The 24,610-nt window shown below is 41.1% G+C and overlaps 1 protein-coding gene across 7 annotated transcripts in view; it reads right to left on the reverse strand.

Moving 5' to 3' along the window:
* SEMA4D (semaphorin 4D) overlaps positions 1-24,610 on the reverse strand; it is a 158,167-nt gene that overhangs the window by 13,808 nt on the left and 119,749 nt on the right. For 6 of the 7 annotated variants that reach the window (XM_014608689.3, XM_014608688.3, XM_059724878.1 and 3 more), the window contains 11 exons: positions 23,890-23,988; positions 22,092-22,185; positions 20,132-20,245; positions 18,667-18,818; positions 16,424-16,599; positions 16,151-16,307; positions 14,874-15,096; positions 13,179-13,294; positions 5,587-5,759; positions 5,168-5,211; positions 901-3,314 (listed from right to left, as the gene is read on the reverse strand). In XM_014608689.3, the coding sequence (XP_014464175.1) occupies positions 2,395-3,314; positions 5,168-5,211; positions 5,587-5,759; positions 13,179-13,294; positions 14,874-15,096; positions 16,151-16,307; positions 16,424-16,599; positions 18,667-18,818; positions 20,132-20,245; positions 22,092-22,185; positions 23,890-23,988 (2,268 nt within the window). In that variant the 3' untranslated portion in view covers positions 901-2,394. Of the gene's footprint in view, positions 1-385; positions 593-900; positions 3,315-5,167; positions 5,212-5,586; positions 5,760-13,178; positions 13,295-14,873; positions 15,097-16,150; positions 16,308-16,423; positions 16,600-18,666; positions 18,819-20,131; positions 20,246-22,091; positions 22,186-23,889; positions 23,989-24,610 lie in introns of those variants that run through there. The other variant, XM_014608690.3, reaches the window with a different exon arrangement.

The raw sequence follows: 24,610 nt of genomic DNA on the forward strand, positions 1-24,610 counted from the left end.
ATATCTGGGGAGGGTAAGATATGAAAGTAAATGCAAATCACACAAAACATATTGCTGAAACTGTTTAAATGTGTGAATTTATACACACGACTCAGCAAATTAGTTAAGTACGTAAGTCTATTAAAGTCAACTGACTAGTCACATACTTAATGTGCGTCATGGACTTATGAACTTTGCTAAGCTGGACGTAGAGTTTTCAGTACAGTATTAGGGTCTAATCTTGAAAGGTGGTGACTGACACTTATTCCACTGGTTTCAGGACAGGTCTTTAGATTGACCCCCCTGAAGCCAGCTTTTTATATCACACGTATTAAATCAGAACGTAGGAACAGACATAAATATGCAATGAGAAAAGTGCTGATTTACGTAGGGTCCTCCTACTTACCTGTGGCTTGACAGAAGAGGTGAAAGGTTCCACGGACACTAACATGCTGGGCCTGGTCACTGAGGAAAGGTGGCAATAACATGACCATTACAAGCTCTGTGCTAGACCAAACATCAGGCTGGTTATTGGTGGGTGAAGGAGGTGAATCACTTCCCACACAGGACAAAAAGGAAGTACCAGTAGGAGGGAAAGGTATAGGAGATGAGGCTGTGTGACAGAAGAGGACAGAAAAGAAAAAAAGAGGGCACTAAGGACAAAAGTTGTAAGAAATACATCACACACTGAAGAAATAATGCAAAAAAAAGGATAAATGAATTTTAAAAGGGCAATAAAAGAAGATGTCACTAGCTTCCTGGAAAACAGATTCATTCGCTCTCCTCCCTACCCCCAGGATTTAAACCTGAAGAGAAAACCCGGTGGAAATTGATTATAGAAGGCTTCATCGTCCCACTTACAGAAAACCACAAGGAATTTTAGGCCTTAGAGCATGCAAAATGGCATCATGATGTCAAGGGTCATGGAAACAAAGATAATACAATTTATTTTAATATTTATTCCATCACATTTCTTTTGTACACAATTAAAAATAGAAAAATAAAAACAAACTGAATCTTATAAAATATAAACTGTTTATACTACGACGGTCTAATAATACTACATTTGAATGAAGGTCAACATAAAAAAAAAGCAGCCCAGGCATACCTATTCACTAGGAATATTCTCTCTACTTCTAACAATATTTACAGAAAGACACAGTGAGAAGAACAATTCTTTAGAAATGTACTGCACGAAAAAAAAACAAAAAACTTTTACAGACAAATAGTGCTCCTGTGAATCAGGCTTAGAATAAGAATGCACTTGCAGGCATGATTCACGTGACAGTCCAGGTAACTGATGAGCAAATCCAGTTTTAGCCTCCAGTTGCATAAGAGATCAGTGGAAGTCATCCAGAAAAGCTGAAGTAGTAGGAAGGTTTTGTTGTGAAAAGGAAGTTGAGTTACTTGCCATGTTTTCTTGTCCAGCTGTGTTTGCAACAGGCAATTCCAGCAAGTTCACCCCATCCAATGTTTATAGAGAGTTCTTCTCATAAATTCTCAATTGGTTCCAGTGCAAAACACTCTGTGTCATAGCTCAGTAACAGCTGCTTGCCTGTACCATTTCGCTTTTTTCAAAACATGACATCCAGTTTTGTATGGAAACAAAACATGACTTTGTCCAAGCTTGTTTAAGAACAAAAAAGCTTCCCTATAGCTATAACCCCCCCCCCCCCCCCAACGAATCCAAATTCCTGTTGTACCTATAGTTCTAGAATGGAAAAAAAACAGAACAACAACAACAAAAGCACTGAAGCAAAGATTATCCCTGAGAATCTTACGCAAGTCAAGCCAGATCCATCCCAGCAGACATTAAAATCTAAAAGGTATACAAAGGTAAATTTTGAAAATTAAACTTTAAGTAAAGCTACCCAATGTGTCAACGAACGCAATTAAAAGCATATATTAAGAATAACTAGAAGCAAACAAAAATGTCCCAATCTGGACAAAAGACTATAATTTACCAATCTGATAAACTAAACTTCATTTCCAATTTGGAATTAAAATTAAATTAGATTTTTTTTTTAATGGCAGCTAAAACACGTGCAGACTGGAGGTACTTTTTGAAGCCAACTGCATTCGAGTCATTGTTATTTTATGGAAAATAGGGATTAAATAAAATCAGTTACTCTATCTGCAAACTTTAAAAGTATTCTGAAAAATCTTGGGAATAAACAAATGGTGATCTGAAACTGGCCATTTTTTAAAAAGAATAAAAGAACCACTATGAATACTATGATTTGCAGATAAAAAACATGTTTCTACTCTAGCAAAGTTTGAGAGATTGGCTTGCTGTATAGGTTAAGCGCACATAACCTTCTATGGCTCAGCTGTCACATCCACACTATCCGAACTCAAACAATTATCTGTAAGAACCACAGTTACTGTCACAATTAAAGTGGAGGAACGTCTCCTTCAGTCACCCTCTGCATCCGAGTCAGCATATTTTAGTTCACACTTAACATCAAAAGGTTTGCCCTTGACTTCTCTGAGAGCCTGCGATTCATCATGATGCCGAACCTGGCCATTTCCAGTGTCTTGTTCAGTCTCGTAGCCAGTATCATGTGCAGGCTTTGGCTGCTCCCCATTTTGAATGCTGATGCTGGCTTGCTCCACTAATGTTTCTTTTGCACTTTGCTCACAATCAGAGAAATCTGCCTTGGACTTTTTCTTACCAAATAACATAGCAGACCGGAATTTTAAACATTGGCCTGGTAAATACCCTTTGTAACAGTTGTAGGTGAACAGACACAGGAAGAGAATAAAAAAGAACAGAAATAGGAACATTAAAAGGAAATTATCATTTGACTTTAAGAACATTGTCTTTTCTGGGATTGCATCAGGAACTGGATTGAAGATCCCAGTGTTGGAAGATGCACTTGTAAGGATGGGAACAACTGGTTTTGTTATTGTCCTTGTTGTTGTTAGTGGTACAATCTGAGTGGTTGAAGTTTGAGCAGTAGACCCTTCTGTTGGTACAGGTGACACTTTTGGCACATTGTTATTACCTTCTGTCTGTGTTGCTGGGTGGGTTGGGCCCACTGTGGTATGTTGGATTTTTTTCAGTTCCAAAATATGTTTAGCCACCACTTGAGAAAACTTCTTATTCTTCACTTTTTCTTCTGACAAACACTGATAAACACCACTGTCTCCTTCTGACAAATTGAAGATGAGCAGTGCCTTCTCCAGCAGACGATACTTGGGACTCTCCACTCTCAGTACGTCATCCTTGAACTTCCAAACTACCTGTGCCAGGTTGGACTTTTGAGAACATTTGAGTTCTGCTGTGCTCCCATGCTTGAATGTATGCTGCAGAAAATTCTCTCTTACTTTATCTGGAACATCAAAATAAATGTGCAAAGTATCAGCAATAATTTCTGTTTGCACTAATCTCTATCGTTTCGTGATTCCTCTAGTCACACTGGAAATATAAAGTGTATGCTTCTAAGGCTACCTCCTCAACAACTACGGAGAAGACAACATGCAAAGTCAGCACCGAATAGCTACGCCTGAGAAACTAAGGGGCTACAGGATATAAAATCTGAGACTAAGTTTTGAAACAAGCTCCACCTTGCAAATATTAGACGGAAACCTCCACAGGGACTGATTAATCCAACATCTGCCTATTGAGGGATTTCTCTGCATCCTCCTCTGAAACATTTGGTGCTCGCCAAAGTCAGAGACCGGAAACTGAACTAAATGGCCCACAGGTCTACTGCAGTAGGGTAATTCTTAGGTGTAAGTCAGGATGTCAAACACACAGCCTGCAGAGCCCTGTCATCCAGCCCCCAGGGCTGCCCCTGAATGTGATCAGACACACAGGGGCATGAAGTGCGCCTGTGGCCTGGGGGAGGTCCATGGGCCCCTTCCCGCTTCTTGTTTCTGTCCCTCTCCTCTTCATACCTAATGCAGCAGCTGCTCTAGCCAGTCTGGGGCCCACACTGCATGTGACATGGATCCTGAAGTGGCTGGAATTGGCACCATGTACAGCGCATTCCAGCCAGAGTGGCAGCCGCACTGCGTACAGTGCGTGCCCTGGTCAGACTTTATCATACACAGCACCTACTCTGGGACGCCTCTTGCACACAGCATGTGCTCCAGACAGTCTGGGACCTGTGCTACAGACAGTGCTTTCAGGCGTGGGTCTCCAGACTTGCCAGGGTGGGCACCATGTGTGGAGCAGTCCAGCTGGGGCAGCCACCATGCGCAGTGCAGATTTCAGACTGCCTGGAGCAGCCACTGGATCAGGTATGCCAATTGAAGGGGAAGGGGAAGGGGAAGGTACAGAGGATCTGTGGGCCCAGACTGTCCCTGTGCCACTCATTTGGCCTGTGGGACCACATGAGTTTGACTTCCCAGATGTTAGTAGTACATTTTGAGTATGTACATACTATAAACATCTAAAAATAAATCCAAATATAACTAACATTATCCAAATAATACTTCTCAGTTGTAACTCTCTTCCGATACATATGTATGTACAGAACATACAACACAGTAAAATTATCAAGAGACACTTTCACAGTGGTTCATACTATATATATATTAATAACAATACAAAGTAAAAATAAACCCTTTGGAAGCTACTGCAGTGCAAGTCTCCTAAAAGTCTACTTTTCCTCAAAGCTTCCTTGACCTGATGACAGCAGCAATATACATATAAACCAGAAAAACATGATTATTTGAGCTTTGAACATACTGCAGCATCATTTCAATTACTTTAGGTCTTATTTCAAATGGTATTCAGAACTTTTCTCCCATTCATAAATCAGCTTCTTTGACATTCATTTCCTCTGCTGCAAGAACAATCTTCTGATGCTTATTAATGCTGCCATTAGAATTCCCAAGTGATCAAGCAATTACCTAGAATTTAATGGAGGGCTCTTTAATATAATTATTTAGGGTAAACATTAATCTAATTCATAAGCTACTGTTGCAGTGGCCTAGATTCATTTGAGTGTTTACTGTATTGTGTGTAATATTATGACATGTATATATACAAATACAGACATTCCAAGATGAGATGTACACTGCACAGATTTGCAAATACAATATATAAAGCATAATTTTATACAGTAAGTACAAACACACAATGATAGGTAAAAATGCAAAATAAATTGAACTCCACACCCTTTTAAGTGTATTACACGGGTATTTTTAAATTACTTTTATAAAAACTAAGACTTACCAGAACAAAATGAGGCATCTCCACCTATATTCTGAATCCAATCCCTATGAAAAATAATCAAAGCATTTGAAATTGTAATAATCTACCCCTGACATAGACATATTAAATGAAGGATCATTTTTTCTAAATATAGGCAGACTTTTACAGTTCTTTCCAGGAAACTGCTACAAAAATTGGTGCATTTTTATGAAGGTATATGCTTGTGAATAGAATGATAAAATTTTTAAAAAAATGGTCTTATCTGTTGTTCCACTGTATTGCACGTTCATTAATGCCAACTGGATTTTTCAAAATTAAAGTGAATAAATAAATAATTAAAATACAACAGATATTAGTATGATCTTGCTAGAAGACATATACAGAACACACGTGGAACATTTTTTATTGTTCGCAGCAGAATAATCAAGAGGTGCCATTACCTTTCACTTTCACTTTCTTTAAGAATATCAGTGCAGGAGGCTTCATGTGGTTTCCAAGCACAGTAAGGATCTCTTGCTAAAACGCAGTCAACACAAGTGGTGTACTTGTCACAAAAGGCAACAGGAGACTGAACCACACCAGAATTTGAGCTTGCATAGAGATGCCTTTTACCCTATATATACACGACAAAGAAGAAACATTTGTCTTCTAAAAATTAGGTGACAAACTTGTTAAATTATTTTTAAAATCATATTATTAGAATGCAAGAGGCTGTGTAATAAAAAACAACCATATGTTCAGTAAAACATATGGGAGAGGAGGGATGCCATGTTTTGTTTTGAATAGCATTTGTTTTACAAAGGAAAAGTAGCTGACTTTGAAAGCATTCAGTGATACTAGAAGTTAAGCAGAAAGAAAGGAGAAACTGGTATAACTATGAATCCTAATAATGGGAGTAAGTCTTCAACTTTAAACCCAGAGTTATACGTAAATTAAGTGGCTCTCTATTTTGTGATGCTGAGAGAAAAATGAGGGAGAAGTGATATCAGATTTCATGCAAGAGATGCACGTCTGCTAATACAGGGTAGTTTTAGGCACTTCTGAAGAGCAACAGGGGAATGCTTCCCATAATTACAACCTTTATTCTGCTCCCACGTTGACCTATGCACACAGTTGCATTTCCAATTACTTAGATGCAGTCTACTGACTTCAGTTCCACTACGTTTCCATGAAGTTGCTCAATTATAATGAAAGCTGGGGTGTGTAATTATTACTCAGCAAACAGCACGGAGCTCAAACCTCGTGTTTCTGTTCACAGAATGTTGTCATATAGATTGACTAACTAGAAGGGAGGGGGGGAAAATCCAAATGGTTGGGCAGGGCTGGAGCTGCAGCTGCTGCTCAGCTGGGTGGTGTGTGGGGTTTGGGGCCCAGGGCCATATGTGACTGCAGGGCCCTAGCAGGGAGTGGGATGGGGCTGTGGGCAGCTTGTCCAGAGTGGGGTGGGGAAGGAGGTGGGTTGTGGCTCCCTGCTGCTGAGCGCACTCCGGAAGGGGGGGGCACATGCTCCCTAGATCTGTACACAGGGTGGAGGCAGGCTGCCCACAACAGGCTCGGGCTCCCAGCCCTGCTGCCTTCCCCTCAGACACTCCACAGCCCAGCAGGCGGGACCCAGCATGGTAGGACAGAGTGGGGCAGGGCAGGGTGAAAAAGCTTGTTGACGCTGCCCCGGCAAAGTGCCCACTGCCCGCCCAGCAGCAGCTGGGGTGGCAGCGTGGAGTTGTGCCTCCTGCTGCTGCTGGCCAGGCAGGGGGCATTTCATGAGGGTGGCATGGAGCTTGCAGCAGCAGGGAGCTTCCCCGCTTGGCCCCACTGTGCCGTGGAGGCCCTGGGGGTGGGAGGCAAGCAGCAGGGCAGGGAGCCCAAGCACACAGCAAGTAGCCTGCCCTCCCCCACACCAGACTGCTCTGACTGTGCCACCCGCTGGGTTGGGGACCCGGGGTCCATGCTCCACTCTGCTGCAGCACCTGCCACCTCCTGTGGGTGGCAGCTGGGACTTGGCTGCTGCTGGGGGGGCAGGAGGCTGCAGACCCAGGTCTCTGGCCCCATAGCCCCAGCAGTTGGGGGCCCCCTCCAGCAGGGCTGGGGTGGGGAAGTGAGGGGCCTGAACCTGCATCCTGGTGAGTGAACAGGTCAGGGGGAGCTCTGATTTTCTATGATAAAAAACCCAAAATCAAATACTAGGTACAATTTCTAGGTACTTCGAATTTATTTTATTATAGTGACTGAGGCACTGGTAGGCTTCCAAATTGCTTTAAAATAGTAAATATATCAATAAAACATTGTGTTCAATTGATACCTATATACATAGTGGTGTTTTATTTTATTCATGGATTTGGGGTTTTTTAATCAGAGAATTTGCAATTTTTTAACAGAGAAAGCAGGATCCCTGCTGATCACTCCAAAAGCAGTGACAGAAGGCACACTATAGGATCTAAATGAACTTAAGCTCAAAGAAACACTATTATTGCAGGCTAGTGGTTGTCAACCTTTTCAGACTTAAGGCACCCCCTGTTCGATTCACGGCACACTCACTAGACTCAAGGCACCCTGAAGAAAATGCCAGCCTTCTTAGCATTCACCTTTTTTTTTTTTCTGATTATAGAAAAAAAAAGTTACAGAAATTCTTCTGTTGCAAAGAAATCATAAAGACCAGGTCAGAGTGTCTTTGACACTAGGGATTCTTACTTGAAATCTCTGGGTTTATCTTGTAAATCATGTGTAGGTGCTTGCAGACCTAAGAGTGCTAATATTGGGTAGCAGCTTGAAGCACCATTGAAAGGGTTTCATGGCACTCTAAGGTGCCACAGCACCCTAGCTGAGAATCACCGCTGTAGGTTAATTGTTCATTCTTCAAGTATGTGCCAGTGTGGATCCCACTATATGTGACTGGAAAGTAATGTCCTCCAAGGATATTGGGAATAAGGAATACAGCTGTATTAGTCAAATGACTGAGGCAACGATGCTGTTCTGGACTTCTTATCTGACCTTGCTGCCATGTCAAAGGTATAATGTTTAACAAAGGTCAGCAGGTCACTCTTGTCAAACCTAGCACATCTCAATTACCAGCACATTTCTAAAGCAGGCATATCATGATGTTCTGAGTGTGTGCCCTACTGCCACCTCTTTTGAATGCACATTGAAACATAAAGCATGACTTACTTTTCCTGTAAGGCACAGGAGGATAGGGCCACAGAGAGTGGGAAATAATCTAAAGGGTTTAGTCCTAACAAGATAATAAAGTAAGACTCTTGAAATATCCAGTGCAAGTAGCTTCTTCTGTGCTTGTATCATGTGTGTTTTCAGAAAGAATATTGACAGGTTAATCTTATGCTTTATGCAAAAACCTGAGATTACCATAGGGATGGATTTAGGTACAAAGTGATTCTGAGACCACACTGCATGAAAGGATTGCAAGGTGGGGCCATAGGATCTTGGAACTTATTAACCCTGATTTGAGGCAACAGCCACCAAAATGACTTGTCTTGAGCATAAGGTGATATACCAAACAATTTGAAAGCTCCAGAAGTTGCAAGTGAAAAAATGCTGGGATCAAAGGCACAAGTTGAGTTTCTAACAGATAGTCAAACATACAGGAGGTCCCTGAGGAGCCCTGATACCAGAGCATGTGAAAAGACAGTACAATCACATCATGATATGACATGCCAATGTTGCTCAAGGTGGACTAAATGCCATTGTAGCGTATTTCACATGCAGAACGTAATGAAGTTTCTTTGGCACCGGGACCTCTACCACTTCCAGGTTACTCTTGGCTATCCATTTAGAGAATGAGTTTTGTTTAGAGGTGCAGGTCTTCCCAGAGAACGACTTTGAGCAATAATTTCATGACCCAACTGAGAATATACCTTACCATTATTGTTCAGCCAACAACATTCAAGCTGTCAGGTGCAAGATCTGACCAAAGTTTGGCATTATGTTCAGGGAAATGAGGAAGTAAATAGAAGGTGGCCAAAATGAACATATGCAAATAGTCAAACAGCCAGAACTGTTTTAGCCAGGATCAACCCGGAGCAACCAGGGTCAACATGGTCATTCCATCTGACTGGATATCACTGTGGGGAACAGGGGAATCAGGAAAACGTAGGAGGACATGGAGGCCATTGCAGCACGAAGGCATCCCGTAAGCAGGGAGGTCCTACTCCAAAAGGATCACGAGCCGGAGGTTCTAATATGTGTTGTGCTCTCTCAATGATGAACAGATCTACGACAGCAGTTGGCACCTTTTTAAGCTACAGGCCAGAGTGACCCAGTTTGGGTCAGAGACAGGCACGCAGGCAGCAGGACCCAGCTGCCACTAGTATATGTTCTAATACATATGGTATTCTTAGTTCTGGAGTACACCCAAGTGTCAGAAGATGTCTCAGGACTTGAAGACACTCTTGCTTCTTCTGGAAGCTCATCAGGTGGTTGGATACGGTTCTGCCCCAGCTCTGGACCATGCTGTCACTGCCTCAAGATCCCAACACAGGTCCAGAGCAGCTCCATGCCCTACCAGCACTGCTTCAATTCCAAGGCTTTAGTTCCTTTTTCTTATCAATGTATTAAGACCTTTGTTCATTGTTCTAGAGCAGGGTGTTTCAACCTTTTTTAGGCTAGTACCCCTGGTGGCTGAATGCTGAGTGGGGAGGGGGTGGAGGGGTGTACAGCTGGACACGGAGCAGGGAGGTGAAAATGATGCGTGGGCAGGAACAGAGTGCCGCTGCCTCTCAGAAGCAGGACCGGCGCAGGTCAGAGAAACTCACTGGGCTGGGGTAAGGGCAGCGGTACCCCTCTGCAGGGTGGGGAAGCTCACCAGTTGGTATGTGGCAGCAGTGGCCATCGCATGCGAGCTTCCTCACCCAACAGAGGGGTGCCACTGCCCTCACCCTGACCCAACCGGTGGCAGTGCTCTGTCCCTAACTGCCCACACATACCCCCCTAGAACCAGTCCAAATACCCTCAGGGGTACACGTACCCCCAGTTGACAACCCATGTTCTAGATAAAGCTTCAGCCACGTTGTCTACAACTTATGATTTGTAACAAGAGTGAAAGAGGATTTTTTTTTTTTTGAGAATCCACTCAGTACACACAGGACTCTAAAACAGGCTATTCCTATATTTTAACCTGACTAGTTTGTCACAAGAAAAGCAGGGTTTGAAGCCTCCAAATTCAGTCAAGACAAGTCAGTGTTATTTATGACTTTTTTTTTTTTTTTTTTTTTTTTAAATCGGTAAAACAGAAATGTTGAGGAAACATTTGCAAAATATATCTGGAGCCTAAGGCTAACACTAACCACTAACATTTGAAAGAATAGGGAACTAAAGAAATGTGTTAGCTTCATACACAAGCTTAGGACATAATATTCCAAGTAGAAAAGGTATTTATTTTGCATGAGAAGCTCATGCACACCTATAAGCAGGATTCACACCAGCACATGGTCAGACAAGAAGAATGCAGTGACGCAGGTTTGGAGAAGATGGGATCAGGAGGTCTGGTTCACAGTTACTATTTTAAACAAAATCAGTATCTGCTTTTAAAAAAAAAGCACATATTGCACAGCTCTGTCATTGTATCTCCCTCTACTTAGAAATAAAACTAAGTAAAATATCTGTTAGTAAGTTGCAAGTGGCAGGAAACTACTAAGTGCATCAATTTTCTGTTGTCTATGGGTAGTTATACATGCCAAGCTATATTTAAATAAAAACGTGTTTGTTTTTTAATTTCTAACTTTTATACAGTTTACTGTAGGGAATACTGAATTCAAATTATATTGTTTAAATAAGTGATGTCTCAACAAAATTAAAAGAAAAAGGGGGGAAAAATGTCAATAAGTTATTAAAATGAATTTAAACACCATTTTCTCAATGATATATTATGACATTAAAAAGTTCTTGTCATCAAGGATCTTCTGATTATAGTAACCTCTAATATTGTAATTTGTAAGATTTTCAACTGTGACATAATGCAAGTACATATCTGTAAAGGTGCACCATACATTGGTCCAATACTGGATTGGCACTGATACAAAGAAAATTGACTATATTAGAAATCGGCCTGAAGTGGCTGATAATTTGACTGCTAAATGCCCGTGCATGTGTGTAGCTGCAGAACAACACACAGGCAGAGAGGAGCACAGCTCAGTAGCTTTCAGAGCTGCACACAGCTGGTAAGTCTGTTGTGGTAGAAGGGGAGGGAAGGGGCGTGGGGGGGCAGATCAGTGCCCCCCACAGAAAGAGGGAGTGGGGCAGGGGCAAGGGCAGGCACTCCCCAACCAGGGTGGGGCATGGGACAAAGTTGTGACTTGTCTGGATCTGCTCAGGGCCCTGGCGGGGTGGGCTGCAGCTGCAGGCTGGGGCCAGGGCTGCGCTAGGCTCTTCCTGGCGGGGCAAGGCTGGGCCATGCTGCATTTGGGGCAGGCAGCGGCACTGGGAGGGGTGTTATGGGGTGGCTAAGGTGAAATCTGGGGTGGCTGAAGCCCCCCACCCCCATAGCCCACTCCCAGTATTGCTGCTGCCCGCCCTGAGTGCAGTGTGGCCCAGCACCCACTGGGAAGAGCCCAGCAGCATTCTGCCCTGCCCCGCACAGATCCAGGGACACACAACCCTCCACCCCACCCCTCCCCCATGTCCTCCCAGGGTGCACGCAGTGGCAGGAGCCACCCCTCCCTCCCCCCGGACAAGCCACAGTCCCGCACCCTGCTCTGCTCCGGCTGGGCAGAGTCTGCCCCAGCCCCACTCCCTCCCTCACTGCAGGGGGTATTGATCTGCTCCCTACCATGCCCCTTCCCTTCCCCCCTCCCCTTCCATCACAACAGACTTACCAGCTGCACACAGCTGTATCAGAAATCAGATCGGTATTGGCCGAACTGCCTCCTTAAAATCGGCTATCGGTATCAGCCTCCAAAATGTCTACTGGTGCACCCCTACGTATCTGACAATGAACAATTTGAATAGAATCTACAAAGAAGGAATACTTTATCCTACAACACACATGCATTAAGAAAAAAAGTGTGCTCTCTGTCTGTTGATTTTCCCTTCATCTTCATGAAAATGGGGGAGCCTTCCACTATGAAAGAGATGCTAGAAAAATACAGCTTTTTGGAAAAAAAAAAGAGGCAGTCCTGGTAACCTACAAATTCCAGTATCAGATTCAGCACAAGGCGGCACAGGTTGTCTTTGACACATACTGGTGACTTCTCTAATACCTTCTCTAATTTCAGGGCACTTGCTAAACAAGATGAACATGAATCATGAGCATCAGCATGATCAACACAAACATTAGGATCATCATTTCTCATTTAGAAAAAATGATTCATCCTCATGGAGCCCAAAGTTTTTAAAGAATTGAGGAGTCAGTGTTGCAATCCATTCCTGATTAAAGTAATTCCACTGATGTCTATGCAACTGTATGAGAAGAGTCAAACATTACTCTCACTGATAAGGGCTTGTTTGGCCAGGTGTCTAACTAGGGTACAACACACACACACAGACTAGCAATCAAATAATTACCTCACAGAATACTTCCTTAGAGTTTAGGACAGAGATCAGCAACGTTTTGGGGCAGAGTGCTAAAAACACCTGCAACCTCAACTTGTAATATGTTGGCGTGCCAGGGGTGGATGGCAAGAGAACCACAAGGCGCCTGATCCTTGTTGTGGCAGCACAGCCCCAGCCCCTTCCCTGCCATCTGCCCCAAGACATGTGCACCAAGCAAAATGCCTTCACATGCCATGCTCTGGCACCCATGCTAGGAGTTGCCTACCCCTGGTTTAGGACTTGGAGGAATTAATTTTTTTTTCAGTAAAAATTGCAGAGGAGTTTGGGAAAGTGAATGCAACAACCCATGTGAGAACATGAGGAGGAAACTTGTTAATACACCTGTTCTTTATATAAAATACTTTGTGAAAAAATCCTGTAAAATTTAAAGTAATGAAAATAAACTGTAACTTCTAGGATCAGAAAGAGAATGACATCCCTGATACAGAACAGTAAAGACTGGATTAAGAATTCCATAAAAAACATTTTCCCTTACCATTTTTGATGAAAGCAATAATGTCTGAACAGGCTCAAAATCTTGGAAAAGTTGTGTTTCTTCAATGATATGCATTCCATTTTCATAGCTGATAGCTTTGTGAAGGGCTCCTCGATCTGAAATAGCCAAGTGAGTAACTTAGTACAATCCTCAAAAAGAATATGGAAAAAAAATTAGGTGAAGCGCTTTCAACCACTCATAGAACTAAACCCTAACACAGAGGTTTAGAAACACCTCCCATTTGTAGTCTACAAACATAAATTAGGTACCTAAATATCTTCGAGAATTTGGGCCTAAGGGACCTGCTCAACATCAATCCATGGCTAAAAGAAGAGCTGGAACCAAAATCCAGATTTTCAAATGATACGAACCTTAATACTAGATTATGCATCTTTGGGGCTACATCTACAGTTTAATCATTAGTATATACTAAAAGAACTTTGTCCAACCAAATTCTGCCTCAAATAGTCAGTTCTGCTCAATGAACTGAGCTAGTAATATATTCGTTTTAAAACACTACATTATTGCTATAAATGTATTCAGTTGATTTTTAACTGTGGTTTAACCCTTAACATTTTCATTTAATTGCATTTTAGCTATACTAACAGCTAAAAAGCTTTCCTTGTTCCTAAATTATACTTCATCACTGAAAGACAAGACTCTTGTCAGATATGTCCAATTTGTCTTATTTTCAAAATGTTGTAACATCTCCATATATATTTCTAATGTTCATATTCCCTTCCCATTTCATTGCATTTAATCTATGCCTACAATTTTTTGCATACTAAGCACATTTCTTATTCATAGTATCCACTTCAGTAAATGAGTTGCCTCACTTGTTTTGCACCACTGAAGACTAATTAATCAAACACTATGCATAAAAGATTTGGGGGGTCAGATGGAAGGAGGGAAGAACTGTTCTGAAATGGATAGACAATGAATTAAGAAAAGTATTAAAAGATCTTTTTTTTGTTGTTAATCGTATGTCAAATCTGATCAGGCTTCTTAGAAGGGTATAACTTTGAACTCTCCATGATTTCAAAATATATTAATATATGCTTTGACACAACTAGAAGGAATAAGTACCTGCTATAATTGTGGATATCAAATGATCACAAGAGACCAGTTTAAATAAAGCATAGCCTTAAGCATGGAAGTGCCTAAGGTTTCATCAGTATGGCATGACAGGCTTGCAAGGTGGAGAGAACAATTTGCTCTCTGAACAACTTGTGTGGTACTCTATTTAAAAGTTATCTGGTCCAGCATTTCAGAACAGCTGTTTAGAGAATCTAACTGGGGAAACGGGCAAGCAGGAGTTTCAAGTGAAACAAGAATCTACAAAAAGTTGACTACACTCTGTAGCTTCCTGGGAGTCATTCTAATTAACAAGTTACAGGTCTTTAGGCAGACAACACTGCCCTTGGCTACTCCTACTGGCCCTCACCCCTGCTGATACAAAAGGGAGTGAAGGCAGAAGACAGTCAGTGTAGGGGACCCCTGTACCTCTACAATGAAAATGCTTTTTTCTGCGGCAAAATTTCACAAGCCAACAGTGAGAATTGCCCCTCACTTTCTTCAAAGACAGGGACATTAACAGATCGAATTGCTTTAGAATTGGAGCTTTGCCTTTTACATCTGAGCACAATATATTTCAGCCTACTGTACAAACACAAAGTTTGTGTCTTTTGAACTCACCTGTACCAATAAACATGACATCATACACAGTGCCATTCAGCGCTTTAACTCTGTCTACCACAATCTGTGTATATTTCACATCTCGTTTTACTAATCTGGGTCTGTCCCCTATTGGGGTCACTGAGTTATCCATTAGAGGGTGGTCTTTAACAAACTGTAGAGTTTTGTCTGGTAAATTCAGAGAACTTGTGTAGTTTGCTGATCTGGCTTCATTGTTTATGCACTGGCAAAAGAAAAACATAATGGTGAAATCCTATCATTTGCTTTCATACACGACATATAGTTAACAACAGTTCTATCCTTGTCCTTGGAAGTATAAATTTATAAGATAAGGTAGGAATGTGAGCTCCCTCTCTAGTTCTCTTCTTCATTACTCTGTTGCCCATAACTACAAGGAGGACACAATCTTCAGTTTGACTCTAAACCACTACCTTGTTACTACTGATAAACCAAAAAGAGAGATTTAGTTTTGAAAAGTTCACTTATCAGAGCACAGTTTCATTATTTTTTAACAACAGGTCAAATATTTAATACATAACTTTAAGAAAGGCTGTTTAATTCACCTTTGAAAAAAGGCCTTCTGCTTAAAAATATGGAATTTCAACTATCAGTAATATATCCCTTTAAAAAAAAACCTCTTGAACCTACTGTACATTGCAACTTACTGAATTACACAAATATTGATCTCAATTTGTAGGAGGATGGCTGAACAAACATGTCATACATTGACACAACCAAAATATATATTTAGAATACCCACCTGCCTAGGCTTCACGATTATAAAAGCTATACTTAGCCTACTCTGTCACCACAATCTACTAATATGAAAGCAGAAGCCACAACTTACAAGGAGAAATGCATGGAAGAGTATAATATGTTTGCTACAAGAAATGCTGCATCCTAGCAAGCAGTCCAGCTGAATCCAGTGCAATGACTTATAGGCAAGCAGTACAAGAATGTGCAATATAATTGCTTTATACTTCCACAATGCACTATAACACCTATTTGGAAATCTATTACAAATATAATGAAAATAGGAAAATTGTGTCCAACTCAACTCAAGTGTTATAAGTAGGAATCCCTTCATTGCAGGATGCAAACTTCAGGATCAGTTAGTAAATAAATTGAATTAAAATGGCTTTCAAAGAAATGTATCCATATCACACCAAATTTATCAACTCAAACCCTATTTTGACATTCTCTCTCAAATGTTATGGTTTCTCTTTTGGGTTCCAGACAGCAGAATTGCTGCCACGTCTGAATCTATCTATACTTACAGCTCCAGGTCGAGGTTTAGGAATCTCCCCATTGTATCGTACCCACTTCGTATGAGACTGTTCTACGGTGGCACTCTGCATGTACTTTCCTTTGGAGAAAACTTCTTCCACATTTGACAGCTTGTATGCACACACTGCAGATAGCCCCACATTATTCCTACAATTAAAGAGTGAAAATGTTACCCTTTCAGTGCGCTGCAGTAACCAGCTGAGATTAAAACAATTAAAAAATATATTTTAAAAATTAAAAATGGAAGGCTATGCATCACTCACAGTTGTGGGGTAAACACTCCGTATATGACTGGTTCCCTCAAACTTGGAGACTTCAGAATGAAAACATCATTGATAACATTGAAAATCAAATTCCTATCAGGTATGGTACAAATCAATCTAGCTTTGAGAAAAGAGCTCCATTTTTTCTGCAAAGTCCTTAATCCACCTTGGTCCCTCTTTTAAGTTGGGGAGAGTGGCAGAAAGAGGAAAAAAATAAAGATAGGTTTTATTTTTTAAATAAAAGGATCAGTACATAGCAAATACCAGAACACAGAGTAACTGCTATCTAAAATTTATACCAAAGTCCTATTTTTTAAAATATAAATGTACCAGAAAACAAACAGGATGCAACAAAAACACACTGCCTTTTATTATTTTTGTTAAAAATAATTTTTGGATTCATCAGGAATAAGGTAGAACAGTTTCTGTGAAGGACATTATAGAGCCAAATTCCATTCTCAAATACTTTGTTCAGATCTGCAGCAGCTCCATCAGTTAAAAGTTACTTGGGATACAGTTGTACTATCTGCCTGCCAAGCCCATGACCATCGCAGAGGAAATAAGCCCCATCTATCCACTGCCACTCTGTATGTATCCAGGCCCTACATTCAGGAAATATGTATGTATGTCTATCTATATTGATATCGATATATAGATATACCTATACACTATCTGTATCTAACTATATCTATATATAGTTTACAATGGTCCTGTTACCTAAGAGCAGTTCTAAGCTATATACAGTGCCTAAGTGCCAGGCTTGGGTGCACATAGAGTGGAAACATGTAGGTGAGGCTTACTGCCTTGATGGTAGCCCCAGGCTCAGTAAGCAGACATGACTTTTACAGACACTACTGAGTTCAAATTTTAAGGAAGCAAGATGAGACTTGGAAAAGAAATACTTGCATTATAGTACTGCTCAGAAAATGTTGCTCAGCATGGAGTTTTAACAATAAAAATGCACAATGATGAGCAATTTTTAATCAATTTAGGTGCAATATACCTGCACTTAAGAAAGAATGTCTATCAGCTGACCAGCTCAAAATAAAATATAAGCTCCAACCCTGCAAACACGTATAGATGTCAAAGTTTACTCGCGTGAATGGTTTCATTGGGAGTCACCAGGCACGGAGGCCTCAGTTAGAAATTTCAAAATATCCTCAAACTACTCTATAAGAACAGCTAGCTGACAGCAAAATTCCAGCTAGGATTTCCTGCTTTTTATTCAGGGTCATTATTTAAAATGATTGGTAAAGGTTGCTATTTTCAAAAGGCAATGAACTGTTTGGGGGTTGTTTTTTTTTTACCTTGCAACTAGTAAATGCTTAGGTTTTAGAACCTGCCCCTAGTTCTTCTTCTGTGCTACTCTCATTTTAAAGCACAGACAAGCTGTAAACAGGCAGAGGGTCACAGTAACAAGCCCAAAGTAAATTTGCCTTAAGCTGCTAGCACAATGGAAACCTTGTGCTCAAAGCCGGCGTTAGTTATTGGCATTTAAATTATGACATGCAAGGCAAACAAAGCCAAAATGAAACATTTCAATCTTCTCAACATGAAACATTTATACAATTTCCTGTTGAAAATGTTGATCAAGTAGATACATTCCAATGAAATGCTTCAGTTCCCACAGAATCAGCATTTTTCAAAGGAAAACCGTTCCCTACAAAAATTTTAACAACCTCTGTTAAGCAGATACTCAACTCAGCCTGCTTCATTCAGATTTAAACACATTAAGCACGACAGAATCAGGCTGCTGATGACTGGATTCTTCCAGGCTATGACAGCTCTCTATGGAGGTGCCACCTGCCACACAGCAGTCCAGAAACTAGCCATCTCTATGCAAGAAGGCTTTCTTTGGGTTATGTGGAATCTTTTTTAAATAATTCAGACAAATCCCAGACAACCACCTCAGGACCTCAATTCTGCTCCAAATGAAGCAACTTTAAGTGCCAAAAAGTTCTGTATTTTATCTCACAGATGGAAAGGCCAACATTACTACTTTTTTAGCTAGGACTCGCTCACCTGAACTGCAGGGTTAGCTTAGAGAAGTATTTTTGTTCACAAATACCAGCTACTCAAACACAAACTAGAATTATTTTTAAATACAGAAGATTAAATCTGAACATTTAATTTGCTGAGAATGAACCTGATCATTTTCTAAACAGCATGTCAAATATCCAGTATTTTTCTGTAGATGTTATCTTAAAAGTATATTGGTGCAAGGAAATAAAATTGTGCCTCACCTTACAAACTCTAGCTATTCTTGGAATCATCAGCTTGCCAACAAATTCATATTCCACAGACGCCTCGGTGAAAAAGAAGTATACTTTGTCATCTTCCCCATCTGTGCTATTTTGATCTGCTCTTATCACATCAGCAAAAACAAAATTGGGCTCTACGGATACAAATAAAGAAAAGCAGTCTACGTTAACTGCTACTCTTTCGTTTATGTACGTTCCTCTTGGAGTCTCTCCAGGGCCCCTTTCTCCCAAACCCCATGTCTTCTGGAGGTCTCTAGAAGAAACATGAGATAAGAAGGGGGAAGATATACATTGTGCTTCAATCTCCTCTGAGATTTAAAACTCCAAACAAGCTACAGGGATTGGTCTTCCGCCTGCCCAGTGAATGCCTAGAGCCCAAGGAGTCCACACAATCCTACTGAATATCCATCCAATATACTCCTAGGTCCAGCAGGCTTGGAGTAGAGGACCAAAGCTCATGCTCACATTCTTGCAATCAGATCTTTGATCATAAAGCAGAATGCAAAGAAGTTTAAGTAAACTTCAGACTTCCAAAAACAATGCAATTCATTTTGTTTTCCTTAAAAAACCCACAAATACCTAAAACTTGAACTTTATACTGTTATGCAACAAGGTGAAAAACTCAACATTATAATGGGCACATCTACACGAAACACTACTGCGTAGTTGTTACTGCACATTTATTTAGTACTTTTATTAACAAGTACTAAATAAATACACAGTAACCACAGTTACTGCGCAGTAGTACCAGCAAATGTCTTTTAAGTGACGCTACTTCACAGTAGCCTAATAATACTGCGCTGTAGGATATTAGCGCTGTCCATGCTGTGACACGCTACTAAGCAGTATTTTTTGGCTACTGTGCAGTCAGTGTCTCACGTAGGCAAGCCCCATGATATTGTAAAAAGTCCTATAAACACAAAACATGAATAAACTGCAGTTTTCAAGCTATGAGCTATGGTCTTAAACCCAGCTGATTTTGCTGTGTATAGGCTTGATCTGTCTGCCTTTTTTTATTTAGTTTTCATAACAATTCAAACAATCCTTTGAACATGTATGTTGCAATTCATTTCAAAATTAAAAACTAAAAGATCATGTTCTTTCTTGTTTGGCTCTGTCCTAACCCTAGCAAGGTTAAAGGTAAATGAAGAAAGAAATTACTGTAACTTTTGAATCTGGTCAAAACCTGTGTATTCTTATGCTGATATATTACAAAATTGCTTTTTTATTTGTGTATTCATTCTCAGACTTCAAAGTACCAATGCCCAACAGACCTCTCCTTTCACAATGGAAGGGGCATAAGAGGACAGATCTCCCTGTCTGGCCTTCTTTCATCTCAGTTTGGAGTGTTAAATGGGGAAAGATGGCTGAAAGAAAAGGTTGGGAAATGTTCAAAAGTAAAAACTTTCAGAAGAAAACCGATTCAGTTATTTTCACAGCTGCTTACCATTAAGCCAAGGTATTGCATATTCTGTTCTCAATGGACTCTGATGAGAGTGTCTGGAAATAATAGGTTCACTTCCCAAGAAGTTGTAGGAAGTTCCAGAGTAAAGCTCTCCATCTTTAACATAGTGAATGAAACATATTTCAAACCATATTATGTATTAAAGAACAGGGTACAGAAATATTTCAAAACAAGTCTTTAAAGAGTATATTAGCTTAAACCCTCACCAAGGGAAAATAACAGGCATTACCTCTCTATTGCCTAAGATATACTTTTACTGCTGAGACTTTCTCTCTAAGTATTTTTAAAAATAATACACTTATACTTAGTTGGTTATCATTTTAATACAACAGTGGCATAAAAATTACCAGGACTGCTCCTGCAGTACTTGATAACTAGGGATCCTGGCTTTCTTTGTTTAAAGAATCCCAAATTCTCTGATAAAAAATCCCAGATTCTCTGATTAAAAACCTCAGTATCTGTGTTTTTTTATGATTAAAATGAAATACCACTATAGGTATTAGTTGAACATAATGTTCTATTGATAAATTTACAATTTTAAAGCAATTTAGAAGCCCACCAGTGCCTCAATCATTACAATAAAATAAATTCTAAACACCAACACATTTTGGCATTTGATTTTGTTTTTTTTATCATGGAATATCAGAGCTCCCCCAGCCCGCTTTGTTTGCTAGGATGCAGGTCCAGCTGCAGCTGTCACCCCTGCTGCTTTGTGGTGCTGAGCAGCCCTCACATGCCAGTGTCCTGCTCCTGCCAGTGCCCGTGCCCCTCACTCACCCCTGGTCCTGTTCGTGCTCCTCACCCTGACTCTCAGCCCCCTGACCCTGCCAATGCCCCTCACCCCAACCCACAGCCCCCTGGCCCTGCCAGTGCCTCTCATTCCTGATTTATTGCCCCTCACGCCCACCAGCCCTGCCGATGGCCCTCACTCCCAACCTGCAGCTCCCTAGCCCTGTCGATGCTCCTCACTCCCAACCCGAAGCTCTCTGGCCCTGCCAGTGCTCCTCACTCCCAACCCACAGTCCCCCTACCCCCCAGCTAAGCTGGTGTACCTCATTTCTGACGCACAGCTCCCCATCCCTGCTAGTGCCCCTCACTCCCGACCTACAGCCCCCCCTCATTCCCGACTTGCAACCCCCCACCCCTGCCAAGTGCCCCTCATACCTGACCTGCAGCCCCTGGCCCTGGTGGTACCCCTCACTCCTGACCTCCAGCCCTGCTGGTGCTCCTCACTCTCAACTTGCAGCCCCCTGCCCCTGCCTCCCCCAGCTCTGCCAGAGTGGGGCCCAGCTGCCGGAGCTATGGGAACTGGCAACTGCATGCTGCCTGCTCAATACCCCACAGGCACCAGTCACAGCTGGCCAGCAGGGCCCAAGCTCCAGCTTCCGTGCATTGGAGGCGGTGACTGCTGCAGTGACAGCAGAGTGGAGCACGGAGCCTGGACCCCTCCCTGCCCCCCAAAGGCAGCACAGCCAGAGTGGAGTTGAGCAGAGTCCATTGCGGGTGGGAGTGTGGGAGGATGTGGGCTGCTGCTGTGGGTTTAGGGGCTCCCTGCCCTGCTGCCTTTCCTCTAGGGGCCTCTGCAACCCAGCAGGTGGTTGCAATGGTGGCTGCAACCCAGCAGCCTCCCAATACAGGAGGCTGGAGCAGGACAGCTTAGAAAGATTTTGGTGAATGAATGAGTGAATACTTCAACTGCACAAACTGAAAACCCTAGACATTTCTAAAGAATGAAAACCAAAACCAAAAATTGTTAGAGTAAAAATGACCAATTGTTTCATCTTTTATTTAACACTTTAAAACTAATTATGCAATGCAATATTTTTATAGATGCTAGATAATTAAATAATAAACACAGTAATGGATCATATCATGAGGAAGAGTGAAGAAAGAGAATCCAAGATTGTATTATTGATGAGGCAGTTAAAAAGTTTGAACTTACCAACCATAACCGATGTATAGCTGTGGGCAGGATCAAATGGACATCTACCTTTACCATCTTCATTTTTACCTCCAAGTTCAAATGACATTAAATTCTACAAAGAATTAATTTTTGTTATATCAAAAGATTTACATGCTTTCCTCTAATGGAAACAAAACACATAATCAAGTAAAAAGTAATTGTGAAAAACAATGTAAAACTATAATTTATTGTACTGTATCATTCATACTCAGCATGAAAAGGCACTTAAAAATGCCATAAACCACATTTTTAAAAATGCACCTTATGAAGTTATAGAGAAAATGATCCAGGTGACTAAAGATTACAGAAGAGCAGAGAAAGATAGTGAAAAGAGCTCTAAACTCACTAAGAGGTCCAATAAAAAAAAATAATCCCATTGAGAAGATAGAGATGGTAAAGAATGAAAAAACAGAGTAAAGAGTTGGGTATCAGGTCACAGAAACAAGTCGAAAATGAGAGATATGAATACCAGAAGTCCCATTTATGAGATGGAACTGGGACTGGCGTGAAGATAGAAAAAGTCCACTAATGGGTTGTGATCTGATTCGACATTTAAAATGGAGGGGGGCGGGGCAGCAGGGAGTAATCTGGCTGCTACTTTACAGACCCCCTGAAATTAAAAGCGTAGGGATTTTGGGAAGACCACAAAAACTGTGAACGACAGCAACAATGAGAAACAATCTATGCATAAGTAAATAAGTCACAATCAAGGTAAGGAACATACACATTCTGACACTATTCTGGAGGTGATGGTAGACAGAGTTGCACACAAGTCAGACAAACAAAGTCATAGTCTAACGTAATTCCAACATTTCTAATTTGGGAACAATATAACACCTAAGTTTAGGACAGCGCTAGCCAAGTCAGAGACCCAGAAAAGAGGATTTTTGATTTTAAGCCACAGGATCATTTGGAAGCATTCAAAAGTATGAAGACATGGAATATCTCGTAGTTGACAAAGACAGGAGTTGGAGAGAATTCAGAAAGAAAGAGAGGAAAATATCAATACAGCTTTAAATGATATATTTCTGCTAATGAGAACATTTGTGTCAACAGATATAATAAAAGGAAAGCTTTAAAGTAAATGGTATCCAGTTTTGGAGCCCCACTAAGGAAAGGATATGGGCAAATTGGAGAGAGTCCAGCAGAGGGCAACAAAAATGGTCAGCGCATGCCCCCGGTCACTGACTTGTGTCAGGGGGGGCACGTGCTGATGAGAGGCACCAAACACCCTTGAGAAGCACTCAAAAGGCACCAGACACCCATGGAACAAGGAGCAATGGTCTCAAGTTGCAGCAGTTTAGGTTAGTGATTAGGAAAAACTCTCACAAGGAAGGTTGTAAAGTACTGAAACAGGTTACTCAGAGAGGTAGTGGAATCTCCATCCTTGGTTTTTAAGACCCGGCTAGACAAAGCCTTGGCTGGGATGATCTAGTTGGGGACGGTCCTGCTTTGAGCAGAGGGTTGGATTAGATGACCTCCTGAGGTCCATTTCAACCCTAAATTTCTATGATTCCATGGTTTAAACTTCTGTTAATAATAAGGCTGAATCAATAGTTCGTTAAAGGTTTTGGAAAGAAACCCTGAAATTAACCTCCAGTCTCTTCACTGTTATTGTGAAAAAAAAAATCATAATCTCAGTCACTAAAAAACTATGACTAGCACTGAAATTCCAGTTGCCTTAGGGAAAAGATGAAATCATCAGATACACCTTCCTCTCATTCATTTTAACTGGTTTTAAAGTTATTATAAGGCAAGAAAACATGCCCACACTTACCAGATAATCGCAGATGGGCTGAAATGCATTAGTTCCACACACATACAGGAAAGTATCATTCAGCTGTTGCAAAACACGCACGTAGTTAAGACACTCTGTCTGTAATGCAGAAGGAAAACATAAAAGCATTGTGATCAGCCACAACTTCAACATTTTGATAGGAACATTAGCTGACTAAAACTGAATGTTCAACTCTTCCGTTGCTGCTAAAAACAAATATTTCTCACATGTAAATGACATAAGGTTTGGGGGATGCCACCATTACTAAGACAAGAGCTCCTTATCTCATTCTCCAAAATCTCTGATTCTACAGTATCAAGTTTCCTACAACTCTCATTGTGCAACTATTTTCAGTGCACTCCTCAACATAGTATAGTACCTAGGTATCATTCCTACTGTTCATAGTTAAATTATGTATTCAGTTCATTGCGAAAATGAACTGAATTTAAATCTCTTACCACAGAGAAATTAAGTCCAGGAGTATGACCAGCCAACAGTTGGGGGGGGGGGGGACGACAAAAAAGATATTTTGACTACTCTTGCCAGCTGAGCAGTAAGTCCATAAGGACCTTGAGATGGCATACAATCTTGACATTCAGAAAACATACTACCTCAAAAGAGGATAAGTCACAGTTTAGAAACTAAGTATGGTATATAATCAATATATATATAGTCTTAGAGACAACAACAGACCTTCAGTCAAGGAGGAAAAGGCTGAAAA

This window comes from Alligator mississippiensis, chromosome 3 (genome assembly GCF_030867095.1).
Source record: "Alligator mississippiensis isolate rAllMis1 chromosome 3, rAllMis1, whole genome shotgun sequence".
Lineage (NCBI taxonomy): Eukaryota > Metazoa > Chordata > Crocodylia > Alligatoridae > Alligator > Alligator mississippiensis.